Source organism: Sphaeramia orbicularis, chromosome 15 (genome assembly GCF_902148855.1).
Source record: "Sphaeramia orbicularis chromosome 15, fSphaOr1.1, whole genome shotgun sequence".
Taxonomy (NCBI): Eukaryota; Metazoa; Chordata; class Actinopteri; order Kurtiformes; family Apogonidae; genus Sphaeramia; species Sphaeramia orbicularis.
The window spans coordinates 35,768,822-35,794,043 of record NC_043971.1 but is presented as its reverse complement, the minus strand read 5'-3'; the positions used below and the strand labels follow the sequence as shown (position 1 = coordinate 35,794,043).

The following is a 25,222-nucleotide window of genomic DNA, read 5'->3' as shown; positions in this document are numbered from 1 at the left end:
TTTTTTATGTTTCAGTCACTTCAAGATAGTGGGGGTTGCCAGCACCGTTATTTTGGGGGTTGCGAGTTTAAAAGTTTGGGAACCCCTGATGTAGACAATACTTCTGCTAAGGAATCTGAATGCTGCAGCTTTCTAGAGCCTGTGTTTTTGGACCAGTGTCATATTGTACTTTAGTGGGTGTAGCATGGTGAAACTGGATGTTGAATAACCTGTGCTGAAGAAAGCAGCAGAAGGTTTTTTTTTTTTTTTCTTTTTTTCTCAAGCTCAATGCTGTATGAAAAACTCTGTGGTGCTAGCGCAAGGCTGCATGGTGTGATTGCCAGGAAGAGGCAGAGCTGACATGTTATCACTTCCCTACAAAGTGGCTCTGCCTGAGGGTTGTAAGCTGCTGAGAAATGCCAAGGGGGTGTGAAGGTGTATGAAGACTGCAGATTAGTGTAAAGGTATATAGACAGGTAGACAGAAAAGATGACAAAAAGGTTAGACACGGCAGATGGATGCAAAGGTAAGGACAAACAGAAATACAGTATGTAGTGCAGGAGCTTGAAACGCAACGGTGTAATGACGAAGTAAGCCGAAGACACTGTATGTCCACATTTACACTAAAACACTTCATATTTCTTCTTCTACGAGGTTAAATTGTAACTTAACAATAATAAGTGTAAATGTAACCAGGTTTTAACATTTTATCACTCACTCTTGAACCACCTTAGGGACTATTTTGAGGTGTATTCTAGCCAAATACTGAAAAAGCTATAAATGCATCTCCTTAAAATTGCAAATACCGCCACACCGACTCTTAACTACTTCAGCTAAAGTTCTGGAAGGAGTCACTTGCAGGATATTGCTATTGTGATAATGATAGCTGAGGTGACACTGAGGAAAGCTATCACTCACACTGTCACAATATACTGAGAGAAATACAGTGCTATAAACACATGTAGTCAGCTCCCAGTATATTTTACTGTGTACTCAAAATATGCTCTGTGGGACCGTACTATAAAACAGTGTATCCATGCAGCACCTCAACCTTATTTTCCATATTCCACTTTAACGGGATTTCATGTAAACGTGGGATAAACACAGAGCTTTAGTATAACTTTCTTTTTCTGATGTATTGTCTGGATTTTCCAAGTATTTTTTTCAGACATAAGGTTTCCACAACATAATGTCTAAAAAAAGTACTCAGCCAATGTTATACATGTTGACATGATATGAACTATAAAGTTGTAAAAATGACTCTTTTCTGAGATTTTCCCAACTTATTAAATGACTGAATGCAGTAGGATATATACTGATTATCATTTTGAAGGTTAATTTCACTGAAGTTAACTTAAATGACATTTAGTGGTGATGTTATAGACGGACTCAAATGAAAACCCCTGTCCTCACCAAACCTACAGTGGATGCTAAAAGTATGAAAGGCCCTCATTAGAGTCAGTGTTTCATTCATTTGCTCTGTGGTTTTTAAGTTAAAAGCATATTAGTTCTGGTTCCAGTAGGTGAAGGTAATATACGGTGCTGCTCATTACATAAAAGAAGAAAATAAAAGGAAAAGAGGGTTAGGGTCACAGGAGGTCTATTCTGAGCTACTGTGGTGAAACATAGTGAATTCCATGGAGGCGACCCACTTCCTTTGTTGATTTAAATGGCTCCAACTCACATTGATTCTCAGTGCCAGGTGATTATACACTAATGGAAACTGAATATTACATTAAATTTCTTCAATTATATGTCCTTAATATTATCCACTAAACCTTTAATCTAGTAAAACAAACACATGTGCCAAAAGATCTGTGGTTAATTATACATGAATTTATGCTAAATTGTATCTGTGTATGAGACACTTTAGATATGTAAATGAGCTGGCTAGCAAACTGAGCAGGTAAATAAGTTGTATAGTTCAGCAGTCAAGCAGAAGACAAATTCAAAGAGCCAATTATGCATAATGCAATACCATGTACTACTGAGCAGGGCCGCAGATTCTTTATTCCTTTCATATTTAGATGAGGAAAAAATCCCATCCACAGATAGAGAGAGAGGAAGGGAAGGGAAAGGGGAAGATGCTGACATGTCTACAGGCAGCAGCACAGAGTCCTGGTGTCAACATGAGAGAGGGTGAATGACATGGCACTGAGAAGCGCGGGCGGCACACAGGTGTCAGCGAGCACTCTGCCCCAGGGCCAATGGCTGAGTGATGCTGACGAGACAAGGCAGAGGCGTATAAACCTTGTTGAGCACCACAGGGGCCGCTGTTACCGTGTCGACTCTCCTTCTACCTCGCTATCCCGCTCTATTCATGCAATGCATCACCGAGTGACCAAGCAGGGATGGACATGCCAGGAGACACAAAGGGTGACCTGACAGAAAGCACAAGCGCCTGCTAAAGTTCTTCTAAATGAAATGCCTTGATAAGGTCTTGAACAAAAAAAAAAATACAAGTCATTCAGCTGAAATGCTCTCAAGTACGCAGCATGTCAGTGACTTTGTACATGTAAATGTGTTGTTGCACATTTCTCATTTTGGTCTCACTGCTAATGGTGCTTTAACAATGCACATCTCATTCAGCCATTATGAATGAACGTCGTTTTATGATTTAGAGGCTGTGGTTAGATGCTCCAACATCCTGATGTTAGCTTGTTTGTTCGTGCTTGAATGCAAATTCTGACAGTGACAAACACAGACTCGTCTGTCTTGATCTAAATTACACATAAAGAATGCATTTCAGCTCCAGTTAATTTGTGATGAGACAAAGAGGAAAAACACCACTGTGAATGCGGGGCTCATGTTCTCTTTTAAATCCACAGTTCAAAGTGGTTTTGGCAGCCGGGGTATAGTAAGTTCAGCCACACAACACAGTCTACAAAACTATCATATTAGATTTTCAGTTCATTACTGTGTTTAATACTCAGAGAGAGTGGCTGTGCACTGAGACACTATGTCCACCAGTGATATCATTTATGTCCATAGAATAAACAAAGAACTCACTGCATCTTTAGTAGTACAGGCAAAGCAACCACGTCAAATATCTCAGTTTGCTTATTTATTGTCACACACTAACTTTGACTCCTATCAGTATTAATCAGCAGTATTAATCTTCTTCTTCCATGGATTCCATGACCCTTTTAAAATGAACAGTGAAAAAGATCTTTCACTGTTCATTTTAAAAGGGTCATGGAATCCACCTTGTGAAGATTAGTCTTCTTCTTCGATTTTTAGTGGCAGTTGGTGAACCTTGCAAGCACAACTCACGTAAACTCACGTCAGGTACAAGAACGAGCAAAGCCGAACGCAGCCGGAATGAGGGAGCCTGTGAGCCTGAGCCCAGGGCAGCCTGAGCCCAGGCACGCAAACCCTGGTTTTACAGACAAATCCCGCTGTGCATTTGTGGATCTGTCACAGCAGAAGTGTAGCAAAATTCACGTGTGTAAAGAGAGCCAATCGAGAAGCCGCTTGACTTGTAACCAATGATTTGTCTGTATTTCTGGGTCTTGTAGTGAAAATACTTTGACTTTTCAAATCTGATTACACACACACAAGTTGTTTTACACATTTGCAGATTGTTGTACAGACACACAAATCTCATCACGCATTTACAGATTCTTTTACACATTTGCAAATCCGACTGCACACAGACAGATTGAGATGCGGACACGCAACTCTCCACACACACAGATTGAAATGCGGACACACAAATCTCATCACGCATTTACAGATTCATTTACACATTTGCAAATCCGACTGCGCACAGACAGATTGAAATACGGACACTCAACTCTCCACACGCATTTGCAAATAATATTGCTACAATAATGGCCCCATAACAGAAGTCAGCATGTCGTTTTTGTGTGCAGCTCACAATGCAGTACACCACTCCCTACCTGAAATTTGTGATGGTATCACGGAAACGCCGAAAATTCTGTGATGTGTCCACAGAAGTTATACCAATGTAAGTCAGTGACAGGCATCAGTCATGTGTGCGTGCATGGATCATGTAAGATGAGTGATCCCCATGCAGTTAAACTTAAATTGGTGGGGATCTATGCGTGGAGGAGACCAACCCAGGACATGCTGGAGGGATTATATCTCTGGGCTGGCCTGGGAACGCCTCAGGGTTCCCCTTGTTCCTGGTGGATGTGGCTGGGCTACTCTGCTGAGTCTGCTGCTCCTGTGACCCAGATCGGAAGAAGACAGTACAGATCTGTGTGTGGACAACGTAAGATGAGTGATCCCCATGCAGTTATATTTGAATTGGGGGATCCGTGCGTGGACCATGGCTTACATTGGTATCACTTCTGTGGGCCCATCATGGAATTTTCAGTGGTTCTGTGATGCCGTCACAGATTTAAGGTCCATGGTCATTACACGAAATTCTGTGAAAGACCGCTCTCACAGTTAGGAGGAGGAGCCTACGGTAGCCCAGAGGCACGCAGCCCGGAGATACGAGAGAGATTAAAGCGATTTGACAATTACCCTTTTTTAAAAACTGTCCTAATTAAAAAATCTGATTTCAATTTAAAATCAATTAATCACACAGCCCTACCTAAATGCATAAAATCATCCGACCCAAAACCCTCCCACGGATGTTCAGCATCTCTGAGGGTGAATGGGTCAGTAGGTGGTCCAGAACGCTGGACTCTGGACATTGGAATGGATGAACTGTTTGATGGAGTAGGTATTTGTCCGAAAGGCTGAAGACGTTTTGACTGACAGCGATGTTGAAACATACCGGCATCGGCGCACATTGGAGCTCAGTCCCATGTGAATATCAGTGGAAGAGGTCATTTGCCAAAGTGCCGCAACTACATCAGCTGAAGAAAAAAAGGGTCAAGTCATACACCTGTAAGTGTGTGTTGCTGTGGTTTTATGGTATAGATGAAGCAGAACAGCCTCAATTAAGCATTCCTTTTATTTTTAATTGCTTTACTATAATACAACAAGTTTTATGATGGAGTCGCAAGATGAGCGTGTAGGCTATTGAAATCAAAAGTCAAATCAAAATAAAGAATGCATGACCCTTCATATATTTTTCATTTCACTATTTTAGAGTGTGAACTGTGGTGTGCTATTGAGTGAAGGGTTATCTTTAAAGATTGCATGTTGCGTTTGAGAAAGGTGAATAAGAAAAAAGAAGTGCAGGGGAGAAACGGAGATGAAAAAGAACTATTATTACTCAAGAAATTCAAAAGGTTTTGGAAATAGTGCAGCGTGGAAGACTCGGCATTACAAAGCTATTCAATTTAATAAGAGTCAAGCTTTCTGTCTGGAGTACTATATACAATTGCGACTGTGTATAAAAGCATCCTGCAACTGTTAGTTTAACATGAGACTGAAACACAATACACCCATATTCAGGTTGCTATATAATTGCTGCCTAAAATATACTTAGCAAACTGTATTAATACATAATAATGAAAACAGGAGACAATACACACACACACACACACACAAAATATGAATCTTCTATTGAAATTCAGAACTTTAACTATAATAGCGTAAAGTACATTGGATAAAAAGTAAAGTGCTATATAAAATGTCTGTTAGACAAGATATTCCTGCAATTGGGTGTTGTGTATAGAAAGCTTTCCAGATGAAGCCTGTGTGCGTACAACAAGAGTGTGTCTGTGTGTATGTACAGTATGGAACTATTTTGTATTGAGGGAAAGTTCCTAGGATTTTTAGTCACAGTGGTGTCTGTGGATTACCAAGAATAATGGGGACACTGTCTGAAAATGTTACAGTCTTGTAGAGTTTTTTTTTTTTTTTCAGATTCTTCAGATTCCAGTTTTAGATGTTTATGCACAACACATACACAAAAACAAACAAATAAACAAAAAACATCATTAGGGTTGTGATGAAAAAACAACAGATATTTTAATGTAAGTGGGCACATGCATAATGTTTTGCATGACTAGACAGTACTACATAGTACTTATTTATACTTATAGTCAGGGTAGGGCTGTGCAATTAATCGAAATTCAATTACAATTTCGATTATTACACGCAACGATTACAAAAATTATGTAATCGAGAAAAAACGATTATTAATTTTGAGTTGTTTAATTCACGCGCACGCAAACTACCATGAGCTGCTCTGCCCCGCCCCCCTCTAGGCTACAGCTGCCAGCTAGCCGGCAGGTCCACCCCAAGAGGAAAGTTGTACCTAGCAGTCTGGAAAAATGGCAGGAGAATCACAGCAGAAGTGCTTGGTAAACAAAAAAGGCAAGTCAAATTCAATTGTATGGAATCACTTTGGGTTTGATGAAGAGCAAAAACCCATTACGTGCAAAAAGTGTTTCGTAGTTGTGTCCGCACCGACCGGTAACACAGCAAACCTTTTTAACCATCTAAAGTTTAACCACCGCCACCTTTATCATAATCTTATGAAAAACTAAAACACATTAAAAACAACTCTGTCTACAACTTCGTCCGCAATGCAATCTTCAGTCTCCAAATCTCTTTACGCTGCAACTCCCGTATTAACCTAACTGAAACCTCACGGCACGCCACTGAATTTACTATGTTTCATACTACATTGAACGTACTTGAATTTATAATTTGCACTTTACGTGAGTTTTTTTTTTTTTTACTGCTCCAGTTCTATGGCAAGTCTAGAGCAGTTTAATTCCAGTGCACTATTTATTTACAAAAGGAAACATACTTGAATTTACAGTACACTTATTTGCATTCAAAGATTTTTTTGTTTCGTACAAAAGTGAACATACTTTGTTTTAATGGTTAAAAGCTTTATTTATATTTAAAGAGTATATCTTACATTGTTTTGCAAGAAAAAATAAACAACTTTAAGGTTAACAAATAATCGTTTTTAATAATCGTGATTTCAATTATTGCTAAAATAATCGTGATTATTTTTTTTTCTATAATCGAGCAGCCCTAAGTCAGGGTGTGATTTGTTGGGGAGGATGGGGGGTTTTTACATCCCTACTTCTGCTCAATGAATTTCATCTTCCGGGGAGGGGGGGAAGGTCAACCAACCAACTGAAATAACAGGCAGGTTGTGATAGTTTTCTTACACCTATATCCTGCATTACTGGCACTCACATTCACCTGAACCAAACTGGGGAGTGAAAGTGACAAATTCATGGGGCCCAGCATTTGTGCAGGGCCCATAGAGCAGTGGAGGCGGTCCAGTGGATATAGGTTAGAGGTTGTGAAAATTTTGTGTAAGATCTGCTGTATAATAGAGGAATAGAACCCAAGAGTTGGACGCTGAAAGTATGTAAAGTTTCACTTTCGTTTCACACCAGCGTTAGTTCCGTTAGTTATGGACCATACCCCCACGTATATAACTGCTGCCCCCCCGAAAAAAAACAAACAAACAAACAAAAAAACCCCACACACCCCACTTCTGTTTTTTTGACAAATCGCACCCTGCTTATAGTAGACTACAAATAAGTGAAAAATGTGTTTATTGTGATTCCATACAATTCAAACCCTCAACCGGACAAAGTCCAGTCAAGTCTCTGCACAGTTTAATCTTTGTGTGCTTGTTCTTCTTGTTCTTATGCCAACTTCAATTATATTTCAAAATGTTTCAGAACTTTCTATTGACAGACCAGAATATGGTGAGAATACTCTTAGTGTTGGAGATCTTAGCAGTTTTAATCTAAAAGTGGAATTTTTCATTGTATTATGCATTAAGTGTAAATGTGTCCTTGCAGCTACCCCATATTTCAGCTTATGCTAAATGTGAAACCCTGCGGCTTATCAACATATTATCCCGAGCCACTTTAATTCAAACTATTACTATACATTTTATTCATACAAGAATTTCTCAGACTCTAAAGTATGTGTACAAATTAACAATTCATCATAACCTCTAGCATTTGCTGTATCTGTTGTAAACCAAACTCTACACAGGCAGATATTGTATTATATAGCACATACTGTTTATGAGCTGCTGACTCACACTTGCTAAGAGGATTTATCAGAATATGTTGTGGTGCTAACATCTTAAAAATCCAACACCTCTGACATGAAGTAATGCTTAAGCAAATATGCATGTTCGACTGTTGGTGTATAAAACAAGAAAAAAAAATGCTTACAAGCCTTCGTCTGATCGTTTTCCTCCCTGAGCTATTCCTCTGATCACTTATCTTGCCACACCAGACCTCAGAATTTGTATTCACGGAGAGACATGGCTTGGTGAGACATTCCATAAAAAAAAAAATAAAAAAAAAGAAAGGGACCTCAATCAAAAATATCTTCTGGGAAGGATGGAAAACATTAACAAAGCAGGAGAAACACATTTACTGTGCATCCAGACATTGTGTACCACTCTGTGCCAGCTTAGCCATGTCGGCCCACAGGACATCACTCTACATATCATCCACTGGGTCATTTAGCACACAAGAGGAGACCTGGCCAACAAATGTTTGGATGCTGGCGGATGAGTCTGTTTTCTAACTTGGACAGCCTCAGGTTTGCAATGTGATCATCGTGCAGCGCCACAGGTACAGATGCCATCATACATACATGTTTTAGTGTCAGATTAGCTCCTCTATAACACCAATACCTGGATATAGTGCTGGGTGATATGGAAAAAAATCAAATCGTGATATCGGTATGTATGACGATATAAATCAAATCACTACTTTTGTCAAGCTTAAATTTTCCATTACTCATATGTTAGTTGTGAAGACATCAGAAGGTTATTTTTGATTTAAATATGATTTATTTTCTGTCAGAGGTTGAACATGACAGATGTGCTGAAGAATATTATACAGCAGTTTCAGATAAATAAAACAGGTACATATTGTGTATGTTCCGCTTCAGAGTTCGTGTGGAAAGGCAATAAAATTGATAAGTGCATTTAAATATATATATAAATTTCCCCCGCAAACAAGTAAACAAACCCTTAAACAAACAAGCAAATAAGACACAATTTGGTGGCACACTAAATAGGCCCATTTAAATACAGAGATGTACCTCATATTATATTTTAGCTAATCTGTGTATGGCATTTGTCTAATCTGAGTGGTGTAGTGTGTGCAGAAGGGGTTCATGGGTGTGTGAGATAAATCTGGTGTCATTTCACTGAGTAGAAGCAAAGTTATTGAATTTTAAATATGCAGAAATTTTCCGATAAGCACTTTGCAGATGGTCCCTAAACTCGCGCTCACTAACTGGTTACACATTCGAGGCAATACCGTCTACTGATTGTTAAGGACTGTTTGTTTGGATGAAAACGGGGTTGTAGTTTCCTCTCTGTGTTACCAAAGACGCATAGAGCCGTTATTGTGTCTCAATGATTATTGACTGATGATCTGTTGAGCCATGAATTGTGAATCTGTGACTCTATTGCCAACTTTACCACGGTGAGTGTTTGTGTTCTTCACATAGGCTACATATATTTGTTTAGTACCCCTTCGTATTGTATTGAAAGCCCCTAACCGAAACAGTCTGCACCCTACTTTTTAGTAACCCGGTTGTCCAAGTTCTCGGGAAATTTTCTCCTGAGGGAACACTCTCCCACAGCAGCCAAAACATTTGTGTGTGCTGTGGCTCGCTCTTATACCTGTGCTCTGTGCATCAACCTAACTTGGTTCGGTGCGGCACTACTCATATATGATTGGCTGTTCTTATAACTGTCAAAACATGGATGATCGTGATAGATATTGTTATCGTTTTATCGCCCAGCCCTACCTGGATGTCTCAATCACTGGAATACTACATGTCACTGCAGGAAAATCATACATTCATCCCGCTACTGTAAGGCACGGGAAGCCTTTTTGAGTGTGTCCTCTCTCTGCCTATTATACTTGTGTTGTTAAAATTAGGATGAGCATCATCAAAAACTGACATAAAAATGGAGGCATGGAAAACAAACATGTAGAATTAACATTTTCCATTGTGAGGATTAGACATCAGTGTGTGCTATATTCACTAGTTGTGACAGCTGACCCTAATACTGAAAATATATTCATTTAGCCGTGTGCAATGCTTTAAATACTGATATTCTTACAGAATACTGGACTTTCATCAGCCCATTAGCTCAAATTCAGACATTATGACAGGTAATTTCAGATTTTTTTTTTCTTTTCACAAGTGGCCAACATTAATGCTAGGTGTGAATGCACTCAAGAGGCATTAAGACCAATGCATCCTGGGGCAAATAAAAGGACTGTCATCCTCTGTCGAAGGATGGGCTTATGTCTCAGTGTTGCATCATGTTAAAGTATTTTTTTAGCTTCTTTTTAGTATCATTTATCATCAGGTGTAATCATACAATACGACAGCCAGACAACTTTGTTAAGTCTAAACTCACAACATAAGACACATTACTTTTTTCAGAGCAGTCCATGAAGAAAGAAAGAGAACAGAATAGAATAGAATAGAACCTTAATTCACATAGAAAGAAAATGCAATTAAGTTCATCCTGTCTCATAAATGACATTAGGTGCAAAAATATAGGATAATCTGAGCATGAACAGCATATTTATTTGTAATCTTGCAGGTATGCTTTCAATATAACAAATGTCCTTCACCTTCTCTTCACATTTACAGACTGTGATTGTGATCTTCTTTGTGATTAACACAAACAGTTTCATTACTATTGCCTGTCTGCTACAGTTTCATCCTTCTGGTAATATTCCTAATATACAGATCCAGGGCAATTCTGTGTCTAGACATTGTTTAATTGCATTATTGTATGTCTTGATGATATTTCATAATTTTGGACACACCTAAAATATTAGCATGTGGTCTCCTCAAGCACTGATCTGTCTCTAGTGACAAATTTATTTATGGAAAAGTGTTTTTTTTTTTTTTTTTTTTTACACAATCTCATCTTTCCATTCAAATTCCTACCAAATAAGGTGATTTAGTTTATTATTTGATTTTTAACATGAAGAACTGCTTTGCACATGATGGTAAAAAGCATAGTTTGCCCCATTCCTTCTTTCTATAAATGTGTCTGAACAGGGAGGTTATGTTCATGTTGAAGCACGTTACAGACTTATGAAATTTTAAAACGGTCCACAGAGTTATGAGTGGATCATAACGAACTGAAATGACACTACATTTTTTAGATACTACGTCCACTGTGTATCTCGAACAAGAAGGTCTGTTCATCTGTTGGTTATTGACAAATACATTAAAATGTGATAACTCAGGAACAGTTTGGCAAAATGTCTTCCAGCTTGACACACATATTCACTTAGATGTAAGGATAAGGAGAAAAGATTTTGATTCTCAAAGGTCAAATTCAGTATGTTGTCATGCCTGACTTAAAAAAAAAAAAAAAAAAAAAAAAATTGGTGTCACCATTCACTTGGACTCAAGGGTAAAATTTGATTAATTTTATCATCCCCGCAGAGAGAACAGGTAAACTCAACATGAACCTTCGAGCTGTGAGGCACAAGTGTTAACTGCCTCTGTGCTACTTCAAAAATGAGCTGATTAGATTTTAGAGTCTAAATGTCAATGGTCTAGGTCTTCAAAATACATTTTTGACCCTTACCTCTAGTAACTAAGAAAACTGCGTGAACAGACTATGATGCAAGAAAAGTGATTAAACCTGGGTTTAAGATCCCCACTAAATCAGAAAAGTGAATCAATAAAATAAGAGCAATGGTCAAAACTGTCAGATTGATGTATGCTACCAGTCAAAGTTTGGACACACCTGTTTTTTCTTTATTTTCATGACTATTTACATTGTAGATTCTCACTAAAGGCATCAAAACTATGAATGAACACGTGGAATTATGTAGTTAAAAAAAGTGTGACATTACTCAAAAATGTTTTACATTTTAGATTCTTCAAAATAGCCACATTTTGTTTTTATTGCTGCTTTGCACATTCTTGGCATTCTCTCCATGAGCTTCATGAGGTAGTCACCTGAAATGTTTTCCAACAGTCTTAAAGGAGTTCCAATGATGCTGAGCACTTGTTGGCCATCTGTGGTCCATCTCATGTCATTTAAATGAGAAAGTGAATCCAAACTTTTGACTGGTAGTGTATATTGATTTCCAAAGTCAATTCACATACTGAATACCAGGCAACAAAACATTTCTTTGTTAAAATTTCCCAGTAATCTTTGAGAAGTGAAATTAATTTATTTTATTTTCCTACCAACTTATCGTTAACTAGTAAAGCTAAAAACACAGCAAAACATCGTTTCATCCATCACGGTTTCTTTATCTGTGATGTATTTGCAAAGAAGCATTACAAAGGCTGCCTGTTAAAACTGACAGCTTGTGCTGGATCCAAAATGCCTGCAGGAAAAACAACATTTCTCTATATTTTAGACGATTTTAGCTTGTTTATTTTCCATACAGAATGGGGAAGTGTGCAATTCCATCATGAGTGATCAGTTAAAATGCATGTGGAGATGCCAGGTGTGAACAGAGCTGTCCACCTGTGATCGGAGCTCATAAATTGCATGTTATGGCCAGGTTTCAACACAGCTTGTAAATATGCAAAACACTTACATTCATATGTATATACACATGGACATATATAACCAATCATCCTTCTGGTTGACTGAGGTTGCATATTAGACACCTGCACGCTCTTGTCTTTACTGATACAAATTGGTTTTAGGGATCCTTTTAGACATGCTGCTATGGAGTAAGAACCAAATGAAACTTGTGCATTTGCCGGAGGCCTTTGAAATTGAACTTGGCCTGTATTTTTATTCTTTATAATCTGATACTAGTCGTTTTTCTCTATCTGCAAAATTGAAAGAGCTGCAGTCAAAACTTGGGTACTTTGAAAATCATGAACTTGAGTTTGACCTTTCAAGGTCATCGAAAGTCAACAAAATTTGTACCAAATGAAAGACCATAACCAACTTCCTATAAGTTGATAATACAAAATTAGTCGATATCCATCTTAGTTTTCAAGATAGAAGCGTTTCGTGAATATGCAAATGAACTGGTCAATTCAGATGCCAGTAACTCAAAATGTATATATACACGCAAGACAAATGACGTAGGTAATGGATAGAGAATTGAAATTCCAATAATTTGGCATTAGTTTGAAATCGCTACAAGAAACAGATGGGAAGTTATTAACGATAAACAAATTTTACATACATTACCATAGCAACCAGAAGTCACGCCACCTCGAGTTGTGAAATTTGGCATATGAGAAGGGACTTGCACAGAGATGTTGCATGTTAAATTTTGGTATGATCAGACAAATATTGACAATATTACAGCCATTTGAAATTTCAGAAAACTGAGTTTACTGACCCTATTGGACGCAGAATGGAAAAATGCACAATTTAGCTTTAGTTTTAAGTTGATACGATGATTTTGATGGAAGTTATGGCAAAATGTCCATTTCTGAACTTTGGCCTATATCCCAGCTATACTTTGGCAACTACTGGCAAAAACTAATCAGGTTGACTAGAGAATATGGTATATTTGGTCATGGTTTGATATCAATAATGCTTGAAATGTGACAGACAAACAGACAGACATACGAAGTGACCAATATGTTTGCCCTCCGGTAAACCATAATTCCACTTCTTATACTTCCAAATGATTTGTGATAATAAACTGCTGTATTATATTATTGGATTGTAGTATGGTTGGTAACACTCTGTAATGTTGGTGTGAACCCTTAATGGTAGGTTACACTGCTTCTCTTCCTGAGCTCTCAGTATCGACCTTTAGCTGATATTTAGGATGTGTGCAATAGGAGGGACTTGGCGTCTGTTAGACAGCCAAGTGATGCCTGCCTACTTAGCAGAGACAAGTGAAAGGTCAGTGCGCTCCTGGGGCTTAGAGGTTCAAGGCTTAGAGCAGCAGATTCAAACCTGCGGCAAAAAATCAATCGTGCCTTTCAGAGGTATGAATGAGCTCCACACCTTCTAACTGTGAACCAAAGGAGAGAGGAAATAAGGGAAAACAGGTCACAGAGATGAACATGAGGATGGATGCACAGATAGACAGAAGATTCACAGGATTGATTAACGGTACGGTTGTCATTAGCTGTGATGTGTAAAAGAGCATAACCCTTAAAATGTCAGTGCATGAGTGTGTGTGAGTAGGCTGTAAACACCAGTTTTACTTGACTACATGTCTGGCAAAACAACAGCTGCTAGAAGGCTGCCAATAAAAGAGCTGTATGCCATGAAAGCATGTCATCTGCCTAATTATGTGAGAATTACAGCCTTGTCTGAAATGGAAATGCGACATGGATGGATTTGTTTTCTCTAAAAATGATAATGCTATTTTTCCCCCACATGTCAGAGGGTACAGTCGAGTTGTAGATCCTCTAGAAAACACTGAAAGGGCTATGTTTTTTTTTTTTTTTGTTTTGTTTTATAAAAAGAGTAATTTATTATTTGTTGGTTGGTCATCGAGGTTATGGTGTCCCATGTGACTGATGTTTGTGCTGTGTGATATCAGTGGGTACTTCAGGAACAGGCACATTTCTGAATCAGACGACAGTAAATCAGTGGTAACACTGTGGTCAGACATCTACAGGAAATTTACACAGGTCAAGAAACTAGAGACGACAGCACTGCGGTAGAATTTATTCAGCTTGAGGTGTTATCGCTGACGTTCACACTAAGAATTGGTGAAACATCAACTCAGGTATTGGGGACACAACTATTTCTGTGTGATAAGAAGACTGCATCTGTATTGCATTTAAAGACACTTTGAAGGTGTGCTCTAGTCCGGCAGTTATTGAAGATTTGATGCATAGAGGAAAAATACACACATTTCTTCCACAGCTTTCTCTTCTTGGACCAATTCAAAAGGAAATATCCATTTAGATGAACCTGCCATTTCATGCAGTTATGGAAAAATGACTTCACTCTAAGCTTTTGTGTTGAAAGATCAAGTAGAACTGGAAGCGTCTGACAGAATCTTATCAGAAATTGCCAGATAACACCTGTGATTACCCAAAAACCTGTGTCACGGATTTGATTTTGTGCACCTCAAAACACAGGAAAGAAGTTAATGCGGAAGTCTCATGGTTACTTGAATAACAATATGCTGACAGGGTAATTATGGGATTGTTGCCCACTAAGGTAAGAAAAAAAAAAAAAAAAAAAAAATGCACTGCAGCTTTAAGCTATGACCCACTTTTACAGGATATAAATGAAGCAAATATATATATTTTAAAATAATGTACTAAATACATACACAAAGTCAGCATTAGTGCTTTTTTAGAGTAAATACACTCATATTTTTGCACTCAAAGCACATTCCTCAATGATACATACATGTGGGAACTGCTAATTCCGAATAAAATTAACATTGTAACTGTCTTTGTAGATAAATAAGCCAGGCCTACACATGTGTTGATGCTGTTTGAGTTTACTTTTTATGGTTTCATGCTCTCTCATGTCAACTTCCCTAGAGTTACTTTCTATCTTCATTGTATAAATCCATATGTAAAATGCTCAAATTCAAATATTTGTGCTTTAACATCTCACTTAAGAACATTGTGTAAACTTCACATTTCAATCCAATGCTGCCTCGACCAGGACAATGACTATACTACTTCAAGACTTTCACAAACGTCTGTTAAGATACGAGTCTGACATTGAACGGAATAATTTTTTTTTTTACAAGGACTTACTTGCAAAACACTAAGAATGAGGGTCAAGACCCGCCTATAGACTAAGCCAATGCTCAGGTTCATATATTTGTGCTTTAACATCTCGCTTAGGAACTTCGTGTAAACTTAGCCCGTCACATTTCAATCCAATGCTGTCTCAACCAGGACAATGACTAGATTACTGCGCAGCTTTCACATACGTCTGTTAAGATATGAGTCTGACATTGAACAGAATTAATTATTTTTCCAAGGACTTACTTGCAAAACGCTCAGAATGAGGGCCAAGGCCCACCTATAGAGCAAGCTAGGTCTAGTGTACTCTGAAACCAGGGAGAAGCAAATGTTTACATGTCCAAATGAATGCAGTGGTAAAAAAAAAATATTTACACAGTAATTAACCATTCTGGTAGTAATCAAGCAATTAAAGTGGCTGGCAGCATGAATACTGGCAATATGTTGTTGATTGCAGTAACACTCGACAATGACTGTTTATTGTGCTAACAGTATAAGTAAAAGCATCAGTTAATCCTGTGTTGTAGTGCTTTTCTGAGGATTGCCAGGCGGCATATTAATATGACAGGTATGCCACATCTGCTGTTTGCAAGAACACACAACTGCTCAAATGAGGAAAATAATGGGGTGACATTTCGGTCTCAAATTAACTTCTCTTGTATCAGTAAACAATGTAACCTTTGGAAAATATGTTGCACGAGCAGTTAATGAAATTAAAAAGTGACAAAACACTAGAAAACACTATATAATCATACAGAAGAGTAAGTAAACTATACAGACAGAGGACATGATAAAAAATAATTTACTTCGAGGTCTGTTTAATGAACAAGGCAGGACACAAAAGCAGGCACAGATGCAAATTCATTCCCTTGCTGAGGAGAAAATGGAGGGCTACTGTAAAGAGCGAAGAGAAGACAAAGTGAGAAAAAAAACTGACAAAGAGAGATGTAAGCTGAGAAGACGAACTCCGGGGAAGTGGGGTGGGGGGGGACTAGGGGGAACAGTGGAAGGAGAGGAGGAGTGCAAAATGACATACTCAGAAGTGGCGAGGCAAAAGTCTCATGCGATTTAGAGTAGATTTAGGAAGTGCTGTGGGGGAGACAAGTAGCACAGAAAACTGCTCAGACCGCAGGTTTGCCATGCAGGACCAGTGAAGTTGCCTCAGTACATGGAGGGAGAATCACATACAAAGTTGGACCATCTCAGATAGTGGTTTACCCCTTCTAGTCTCCAGTCACACACACTGGGGAAAATAAATATTCATTCCTGTCCCATGAGCCCAGCACTAAAGACTTCCCCAAAGGGTTGTGTTCGTGAGCTCCATATAAAAGAGCCTCTCACACTGAGTTAATGATAGGGACTCCAAGAAATGTTTATTCCCTGAATTTCTGTCCACATCTCAGTATTTTTGTGCATGCATATGAGATATTATTAATTCATATGTTTAAATAAGAAATAAAAAGAGGGCTGGAATGAATACAAAGCTACATGCTATTCTAACCACTGCTCACTTATCTAAGGCTGACATTTTTAATGCGTTTTTTTGATCATCAGTCTACAAAAATAATACAAAAAATAAGTAACACACTTTATCAATCTGGAAATTTTAATTAATAGTAAACCAAGATGATGAAGAATTTAATTCTATTCAAAATTGTCTGGTCTATTTCTTGCCTATCTAACTGCATTTTTATGTTACCACATGGTTATCTATGACCCTAGCCCGTAAAATCTGTTTACATATCTAGGAGATAAGCAACTACATAATCCTCTATCTTGAGGTGTATTTTTCTCATAAATTCATGCAATTTTAAGCTCTTCTTTTGATTCACATGGAATAAATCTGGGGCATGGCAACCTTTTTTGTACATCCACTAGTGTTTTCTACTGGCCAGGGGGGTTTGCAGGATTGAACATTACCACTCTCGACAACATTCTTTTCCCTGGAAACAAACTTTCACATTGGATTGAATCAGTTCAATTGAAATTTTATTTACATATATATATATATATATATATATATATATATATATATATATATATATATATATATATATATATAATACTGGAAAGTCTCAGAGCATTTATGTGTGTGCATCTGCACTATTTTGAGAAATTGAGACATTTTTACATATCTAGGAGGCCAGTTTGTTACCTACAGTTGAGGAATAGTCCCATCTCCACATTAAATATCTCAGCAAGCTGACAGGACCAATATTTTGGGAGATACATTGTTCAGTGGACCGGAAGCGCTGCATGATGGGAAATGAAGTTAAAATCAGGAATGACGCATTTACTAACTTCTGTCCTTAGATATCGGTATTAATATGACCCGTGGTTTCCCACGGGTCAACGCTCTAGTATATACATAAAAATACTGATTGGATATAATAATGCTAGTTGAATAGTTGATTAGAGCCATTTGAAATAGTAAATGTAATATCTCTGTCTTTAAAGAAACAACAAAAGACATTTTGCTTACAATCTGTTAAACACAACATTCTGGGAACATGCTGCTACAGTAGCAACTATGATATGAGCCATTTGTTTTAGCCAACAATGACTGGGAGCCTCTCATATCCCTCTGACAGATGGAGGGGACCAACCATAAAGCAGGAGCAGAAATCATTAAGTCGGGCAAAGCCCTGCAGAGTTGTTTTAATTGTGTGCTCTGGAGCTGTAGGCATACCTTACCTGATTGCCACTATAACTAACTACCTTCATAGAGACAGACGAGATCTTCTGCGAACGTTTAGAGAGTGATTTGTGTTCAGAAGGTTCCTGTGGGAGAGGGAGATGGGGAGAGATAGAGAGGCGAGGAATGAGGAGACGCTTCATTGTCAGGCGAGCAGATTGGAGGCTCTCGGCTGGAGAGAGCCGCGTCCAGCAGGAGAGGCTCAAGCACCTGGCTAATGCTTCCATGGCTCATCATTTAGCAGTCAGCCACTATGCATGGTTAGCATTGTATGCACGACACCCTACAGTGCTCTGTGCCAATGCACTGAACTTCACTGTGTACTTGTCACCCATAGACACACAAAAAACTCAAAGTGGTATAATCAATGAACCTTCAAAAGGCTTTGCCAATGTCTCCATCTGAATGAATATGAATCATGGGATAAAATAGAGCAACAGAATGCATTCAATATACACACAGTTCTGTGAACAGATAAATACACACACTTAGTCACTTATAAAGATTTAACCGGGCACACATTCAAAGACACAGACAGCGAGATGGACAAAACCTCTACAGAAAACACAGACACACACCTTGTAGTGATGTGTTGACAGGTTGGGCACGACTTATATTCCCCGTCTAACGCATAAAGGCATATCAAATTCTGTTACAGCAGGTAGCCTGCCAAGATTCACTATTGTGACTGGCATACATGCTAGTAAATCAATCCACTTAAAACAAGCTTTACTTTAAGCTCACTGGGATTGCATTGTGCCAGACAACTTAGCCACTGGAGCTAAAGCTTCACGGTTTGACTCTTCAGACCCACAACAGCGCAACATACTACACCACAACAGTTACAGCTGAACTAACTCATAATGGCAGATTTTTCAATGTGGCTTCAGCTAGAGTGTTAATAATCCATGTTTATTTTTAATTATACATGATTCCTCAGCCTCCTCATGAGTCACAGCAACATCAGTACAGAAGACTTCTACCCAGTCCTGAGTCAGTTCAACATGGTGTTGCATATGTGTGAACCGTCACCCCACAGTAGTACAGCTTACACCGTCTCATTCTCACTCTCTGCTGGTTAAACATGCTGAACATTTAATCTTGTCAAAAGTTCCATTTAATAAAGTCAGGAGGCAGATCGCTTTGCCCTCACAGAGAAACAAAAGCTGATGAGCAGTATCTACCCTGAAGCTCTGATACATATTAATACCAAAAAACCTCATTACTCAGTCATGCCAAAAAGGCAAAGACGCTTGACAAAGATGGAGATGTGGAGATGCAGTATGAGAATATGAGCCATCTTACTGAGCAGCGACAGCATCTTAAAGCACAAAATATGGTGCAGATACGTGTCGTTGTTATTGTGTCATAAATGCATAAAGCGTGGGTCATTTCAGCGGTTCAAGGTGGTGCATCTTTAATTTACAATGTGGTTAAACATTTATTAAAGTATTCAAGGTAGTGAACAGAACACGTGTCCACAAAATGTAAATTTGGAGCTGCTAAGATGCCTTTGTCCATTACATTTAGCAGCCCCCTCCATCTCTCTCTGCGTCTCTGTCTTCTACCCTGTTAGAGACTACAGTCTGAGCTGCTCTTTGGTGTGTGAATTTATGGGCTAAGGCAGTTGCATTCACAGTGTGTCAAGCAGACTTACTTGTACTCTTCCTGGGTGAAGATCGGGATGCGGGAAGGCTGAAGGACAGTGATCTCCACCACAGAACTGTTCGACTTCACCGGCTCCCCATCATCATAGGCTATTACATACAACTGCAGTGGGCAAGACAGAGCGTACACACATGCACATAGAGCACACATTCACCCGACACACATACACACACACAATACAAGCAAAAGATTATTATTTTACAACACTACATCTATTACACAAATAATTCCTTTTTGAGGTTGCCAAGCATTTTTTGTAGACATGTTTGGCATCCTAATGAAGACAGACTAGCAGTATAAGATGTGGCGAGCAGATTGCAAAGCTCCCACAGAGCAAGTATGAATGTATTGATCTACATTCACAGACTATAGAGAATGAAGCCTTGGGAGGCAGGGAAGTGGCAGAGAAGGGAAGACATGCAGAATAAAAGGATAAACAGAAAAATGTTTAAAGATGCAGAGAAAAGGGAATCACATGGGGGAAAAAAAGGACAGAAGTTGGACGAAGAAAAAACCAGGAGTTTCAGAGACAGCGCAACAATAGGTAGTAATATCCCACAACAGCTGCTGCACTGTTTACAACCCATCCCTACAAAAGGACAGCTGTACTTGGTAAAATTACTGGAAAAGTTTAGAAATTCTAATAATGGGTAAATATTATTGGATGGAATAACAGGTTGTTGGTTTTGTTTGTATAAAGGGATTTTTTTTAGTGTGCTGAATATTAGTGAATGCAGATTCTGCACCAAAACTTCAAGACCATGTGCTCGGAGCTCTTAAAAGGGTTTAACCCATAAAGACCCAGTGCTACTTTTGTGTCCTTTCCCAAATTAGTTTTTCTCTATTTAAGCTTGCTTAGGTGATTTATCACCATTCACCAAAATATTATCCTCTGTCTTTTGTATTTTTTCTGTGAAAGTCAGGTATTTGTTTAATATAATATTTAATTTACTGATCACATACTTTAATCATCATGGTAACGTTACATTTGAAGGTCATTGTATCAAAAACAAAAAACTTAAGAAAAAATGACTTTTTAAGTAAAATATATCACTAACAGAACATAAAAACAAGTGTGTCCATCCACTGTTATTTATCCAACTCCATGGATTTTACTGGTGAATCAGTGTTGTATAAGATGGCGGTGTTTCCACGTTCACTACGGAGCCTCTGAACATCCAAATGGGTCATATCTGATAGCCATGAAAAAATGACAAACTGTATTTTACACCAATTATTTACAAGTATTGATAGGATTAGTGGATCAACAGGTATTAAACCGTTTAGTTCAGTAGATGATTTTGGTCACCGTTGAATATTACACCTGCAACAAGTACTTGAGTATTTCGAATAATCCTCAAATAATTTTTTTTTTTTCCTTGAGTATTCATTTAAGTAGTCACTTGCTTTTCCCTTCAGGAAGGGGTTCTACATGGACTGTAAACAGTGACGCACACGACTCAGAGTCAAAAAGTTGGTGCTATGAAAGAGAGCGAGGAGACTGTCTGCAAAAGACAAAAGATGTCCAAAGTTTGGGATCACTTCAAACTTAAAAAAACAAAGAATCTTGTGCAATGTGTGTAAGTACACATCCAAAGCCAGCACAAGGTAAATACCCATCTTCCACTCAACAGTGGCCTAAAATTAGCTGATTTAATGTGATTGCTAACTGAGAATCACATCAGTGCTGGTTAGAACATAGGCTATGCATTTGTTGTAGTCTATAATAATGAGTTGCGATGACGGCTTCGATGACGGCCTGATGATGAAATCTGATTACTCTATTAATTGCTGAAATAGTCAGTAGAATGCTTAACTTCAGAAAGAATCAATAGCTGCAGCCCTAGTGGATATTTGGGTCTTTATGGTTTAATGTCTTTGTAATGAGCATTAATCTTTAATCCCTACAACGACGCTAGTGTTATTATTTGTTACTAGAAATGTACAGGTCTTAATAGCAATAGCATGTATTATTTGATTGTAAGATATTTCTATGAGCATTTATAAGGTACTTGTTAATATTTATGGCCTGAATTATTTATTTAATACGTTCATCAAACTAAGTTCATACCATTGTTAGACCATTACAAAGGCTTTGCGGTTTTATTAAGACGAAAACATACAAACTACTGTTTTTGCAGCTACTACTGTATATACAAATACTTTATTATGTTCTTATTAATAGCCAACTCCATTTTTTTTCTTTTTTTGCAAAAACTGGATCTAAAGTGAGAACAATTCCCCTTTTGTCCTTTAATATCCTGTGTGACACAAACTTTACCAGTAATAGCTCCAACACCACTGTCATCATGACCGACTCACCTTAAAAGTGAGACTGGGTTCCTCATTGAGGTTGACCTTCGTGACCACCCTTCCTGTTAACTCTTCCACGTCAAAGATACTCCCACTGTATGGTGACCTAGTGTGGTCGACTCTATAGCGGACAAAACTGGCCGGAGTGCCCTGGAGGAAGGAGAAAGAAGAATAACATCAACCCAACAACAATCCACTTACCAAGAAACTGCCTTATATATTATCCAATGATGTGAGAGGAGGTGTGTCAAAAAAGAACAAAACAAAAAAAAAACAGCAGTAAAGCTGTAGTTGGGGATATTTTATTCAGAACTACTTTTATATGACGTAGCTTGTGATTACATCTACAGGGTGGGTAAGCAAAATTTACAATGAACATTTAGTTGTTTTTTCTCAGCAGGCACTACGTCAATTGTTTTGAAACCAAACATATATTGATGTCATAATCATACCTAACACTATTATCCATACCTTTTCAGAAACTTTTGCCCATATGAGTAATCAGGAAAGCAAACGTCAAAGAGTGTGTGATTTGCTGAATGCACTCGTCACACCAAAGGAGATTTCAAAAATAGTTGGAGTGTCCATAAAGACTGTTTATAATGTAAAGAAGAGAATGACTATGAGCAAAACTATTACGAGAAAGTCTGGAAGATACTATTAAAGAAGAATGGGAGAAGTTGTCACCCGAATATTTGAGGAACACTTGCGCAAGTTTCAGGAAGCGTGTGAAGGCAGTTATTGAGAAAGAAGGAGGACACATAGAATAAAAACATTTTCTATTATGTCAGTTTTCTTGTGGCAAATAAATTCTCATGACTTTCAATAAACTAATTGGTCATACACTGTCTTTCAATCCCTGCCCCAAAATATTATAAATTTTGCTTCCCCATCCTGTACATCATGGAATTACGCAGGAGTGGTTTAAAAAAGGAAAAGTGGCTCTAATATCTGTAAAAGGGTCAGCAGGCTCTTGTTAAAACAGTAACTCACTTCATACCTTTATTCATCCAAACTGTTGCACTTGTCACAGCCCTCATTAGTCTGTCCTTCATCACACTGTCTTACATAAACCCACTGTTATTCACTGATTCAAACCTCTTCCCTTTCATTTAAAAATTAAAAAAACTTTTCAAATACACTCGCCCCTTCACTCTCCAGAGCAACACACTTATATTCATTAGTCAGAACCTGGACTTTAATGTGACCCTATGATTATGATTAATCATGATTCTTGATTACTAATCATCTCTATAGCTTATCTTATTCCAGTTCGCTCCCTGTGGACCTCAAATACAGTCTGATTTTTAATCCATTATTTCAAAGCTCTGCTCCCTTGCCTGAACTGATGCCATTCCCATAGGACTGGGTAAAACCCTGGGTTAGACAGAAAGATAAGTCATGTAGCAGCAGCACGTCCTTTGGGAAGCTTCCTCACACAAATGTATCTCTGAGGTTGCACAACCATCTGAGCCAAGGAGATTCTCCGGAAAAAGGGGCTTCATCTCTGAAAGATCTTTAAACTATTTAACATGTAATGGGAAAATATCCCCCACAAGAACATGAACAAACAAAGAACCTGCCACACAGGAACCTACTGCAGTAGCCTCAGTGGAAAGACCTCCACAGCAAAGTCAGTATGGTTGGTTAAATCAAACTATTCAAGGCCAAACAAACCTAAGTGGTTAGGAGCATCTTATTGCCTTAGATACAAGACTCAAGGTAGGAAGGCAACAAAAAGAGTCACCGTGAAACACAGCATGCCATACACAGCCCTACCCTTTACGCTGTTGATGTAGCAGGCAGTGGTCTTTAAAAAGTTATAGGCACCAAATACGTATGACTTCAGGTATCTACTCTGTTTACCTGCTAAGCTGTACATCTGGCTTTCATCTCACAGATCATCCATGTTTAATATCCTACTCTGCAGAGAACTCACTCAGTCATTAACATTTCATAAAAGCAACAAAAATTGGGCTTAATTACAACTTTAGGTTCAAAGAAATCTCTTTAGCAACCTCTACACGTCTACAATGAAACCTAGAATATAATTAAACAATCAGCTTATTGCTAGGACTAAAGAGGCGGTTTAAGAATGTAATAGAAATAAACAGGAAATTATATATACAAAAAAACACTAGAAGCACTGAATTATGCCTCAACACAAGAGCAGGTAACAATGCAGAGTAAACACTCAAATACCACTTCTTCTGGCATGGTTGTGAAAGGAATAATGATGGATGTTACTTGAGTGACTGAAAGACTGGGTAAGAAAATGTCATCTCTTATTAGGTATGACAAGCCTCAGTTTTGGCAAAAAAAAAAAAAATTAACAGCATTGTCATGAAATGTGTCACCATGATCTATTATTATTGTTGTGATCATGTATATCGCTTGTTTTATTTCTTATTATTGATTATATGTTATAGTATATTACATATAGATACGCTCTGCATCTTAGAAAAGCCATCTACGGACTGGTGATGAAAACTAGCACATGTGCTACATACACCCAAGCAAAACATCTGGTCTGTCCTTTGGGAAACTCTTAATGTACTTGTGATGTCCATATCAAATAAAATAAATAAAATAAAATAAAATAAATAAATGATGATCAGGCTTCTACTAAAATAAGGAGTTAAATGGTTGCTAGAGCTTTTTCAATGTCCTGTTTCAACAAGATAAAATATATAGTCCATATTTCTTCATTATGCTACAAGCCTGATGAAAATGTCCTTTATTTCTTTGTGTGTGTGCATGAACCATAGATGGAAAAGGAGGAAGAGTGAGAACATTAGTGTGTATTTAGCAAGCTCTAGCCAAAGCTCTTTTCCACCAAACAGAGGTGTTTAAGACAGGCATCCTGTCAATAAAATGCTTTGTGCTCACAAATCCGGGTCAATAAGAGACTGGGTTAGTCTGATCCTGGTAGGAAATCTAATCTGTCTGTCTGTCAAATCACTTCACCACTTATGACCATAGACGGCTATT

At 38.1% G+C, this 25,222-nt stretch overlaps 1 protein-coding gene across 3 annotated transcripts in view; it reads right to left on the bottom strand.

The window, feature by feature from the left end:
- The window catches only part of LOC115434336 (protocadherin-15-like), a 348,357-nt gene that overhangs the window by 51,649 nt on the left and 271,486 nt on the right, over window positions 1-25,222 (bottom strand). For all 3 annotated transcript variants that reach the window (XM_030156230.1, XM_030156229.1, XM_030156231.1), the window contains 2 exons: window positions 22,241-22,381; window positions 19,908-20,020 (listed from right to left, as the gene is read on the bottom strand). In XM_030156230.1, coding sequence (XP_030012090.1) covers window positions 19,908-20,020; window positions 22,241-22,381 — 254 coding nt within the window. The remainder of the gene's footprint in view (window positions 1-19,907; window positions 20,021-22,240; window positions 22,382-25,222) is intronic.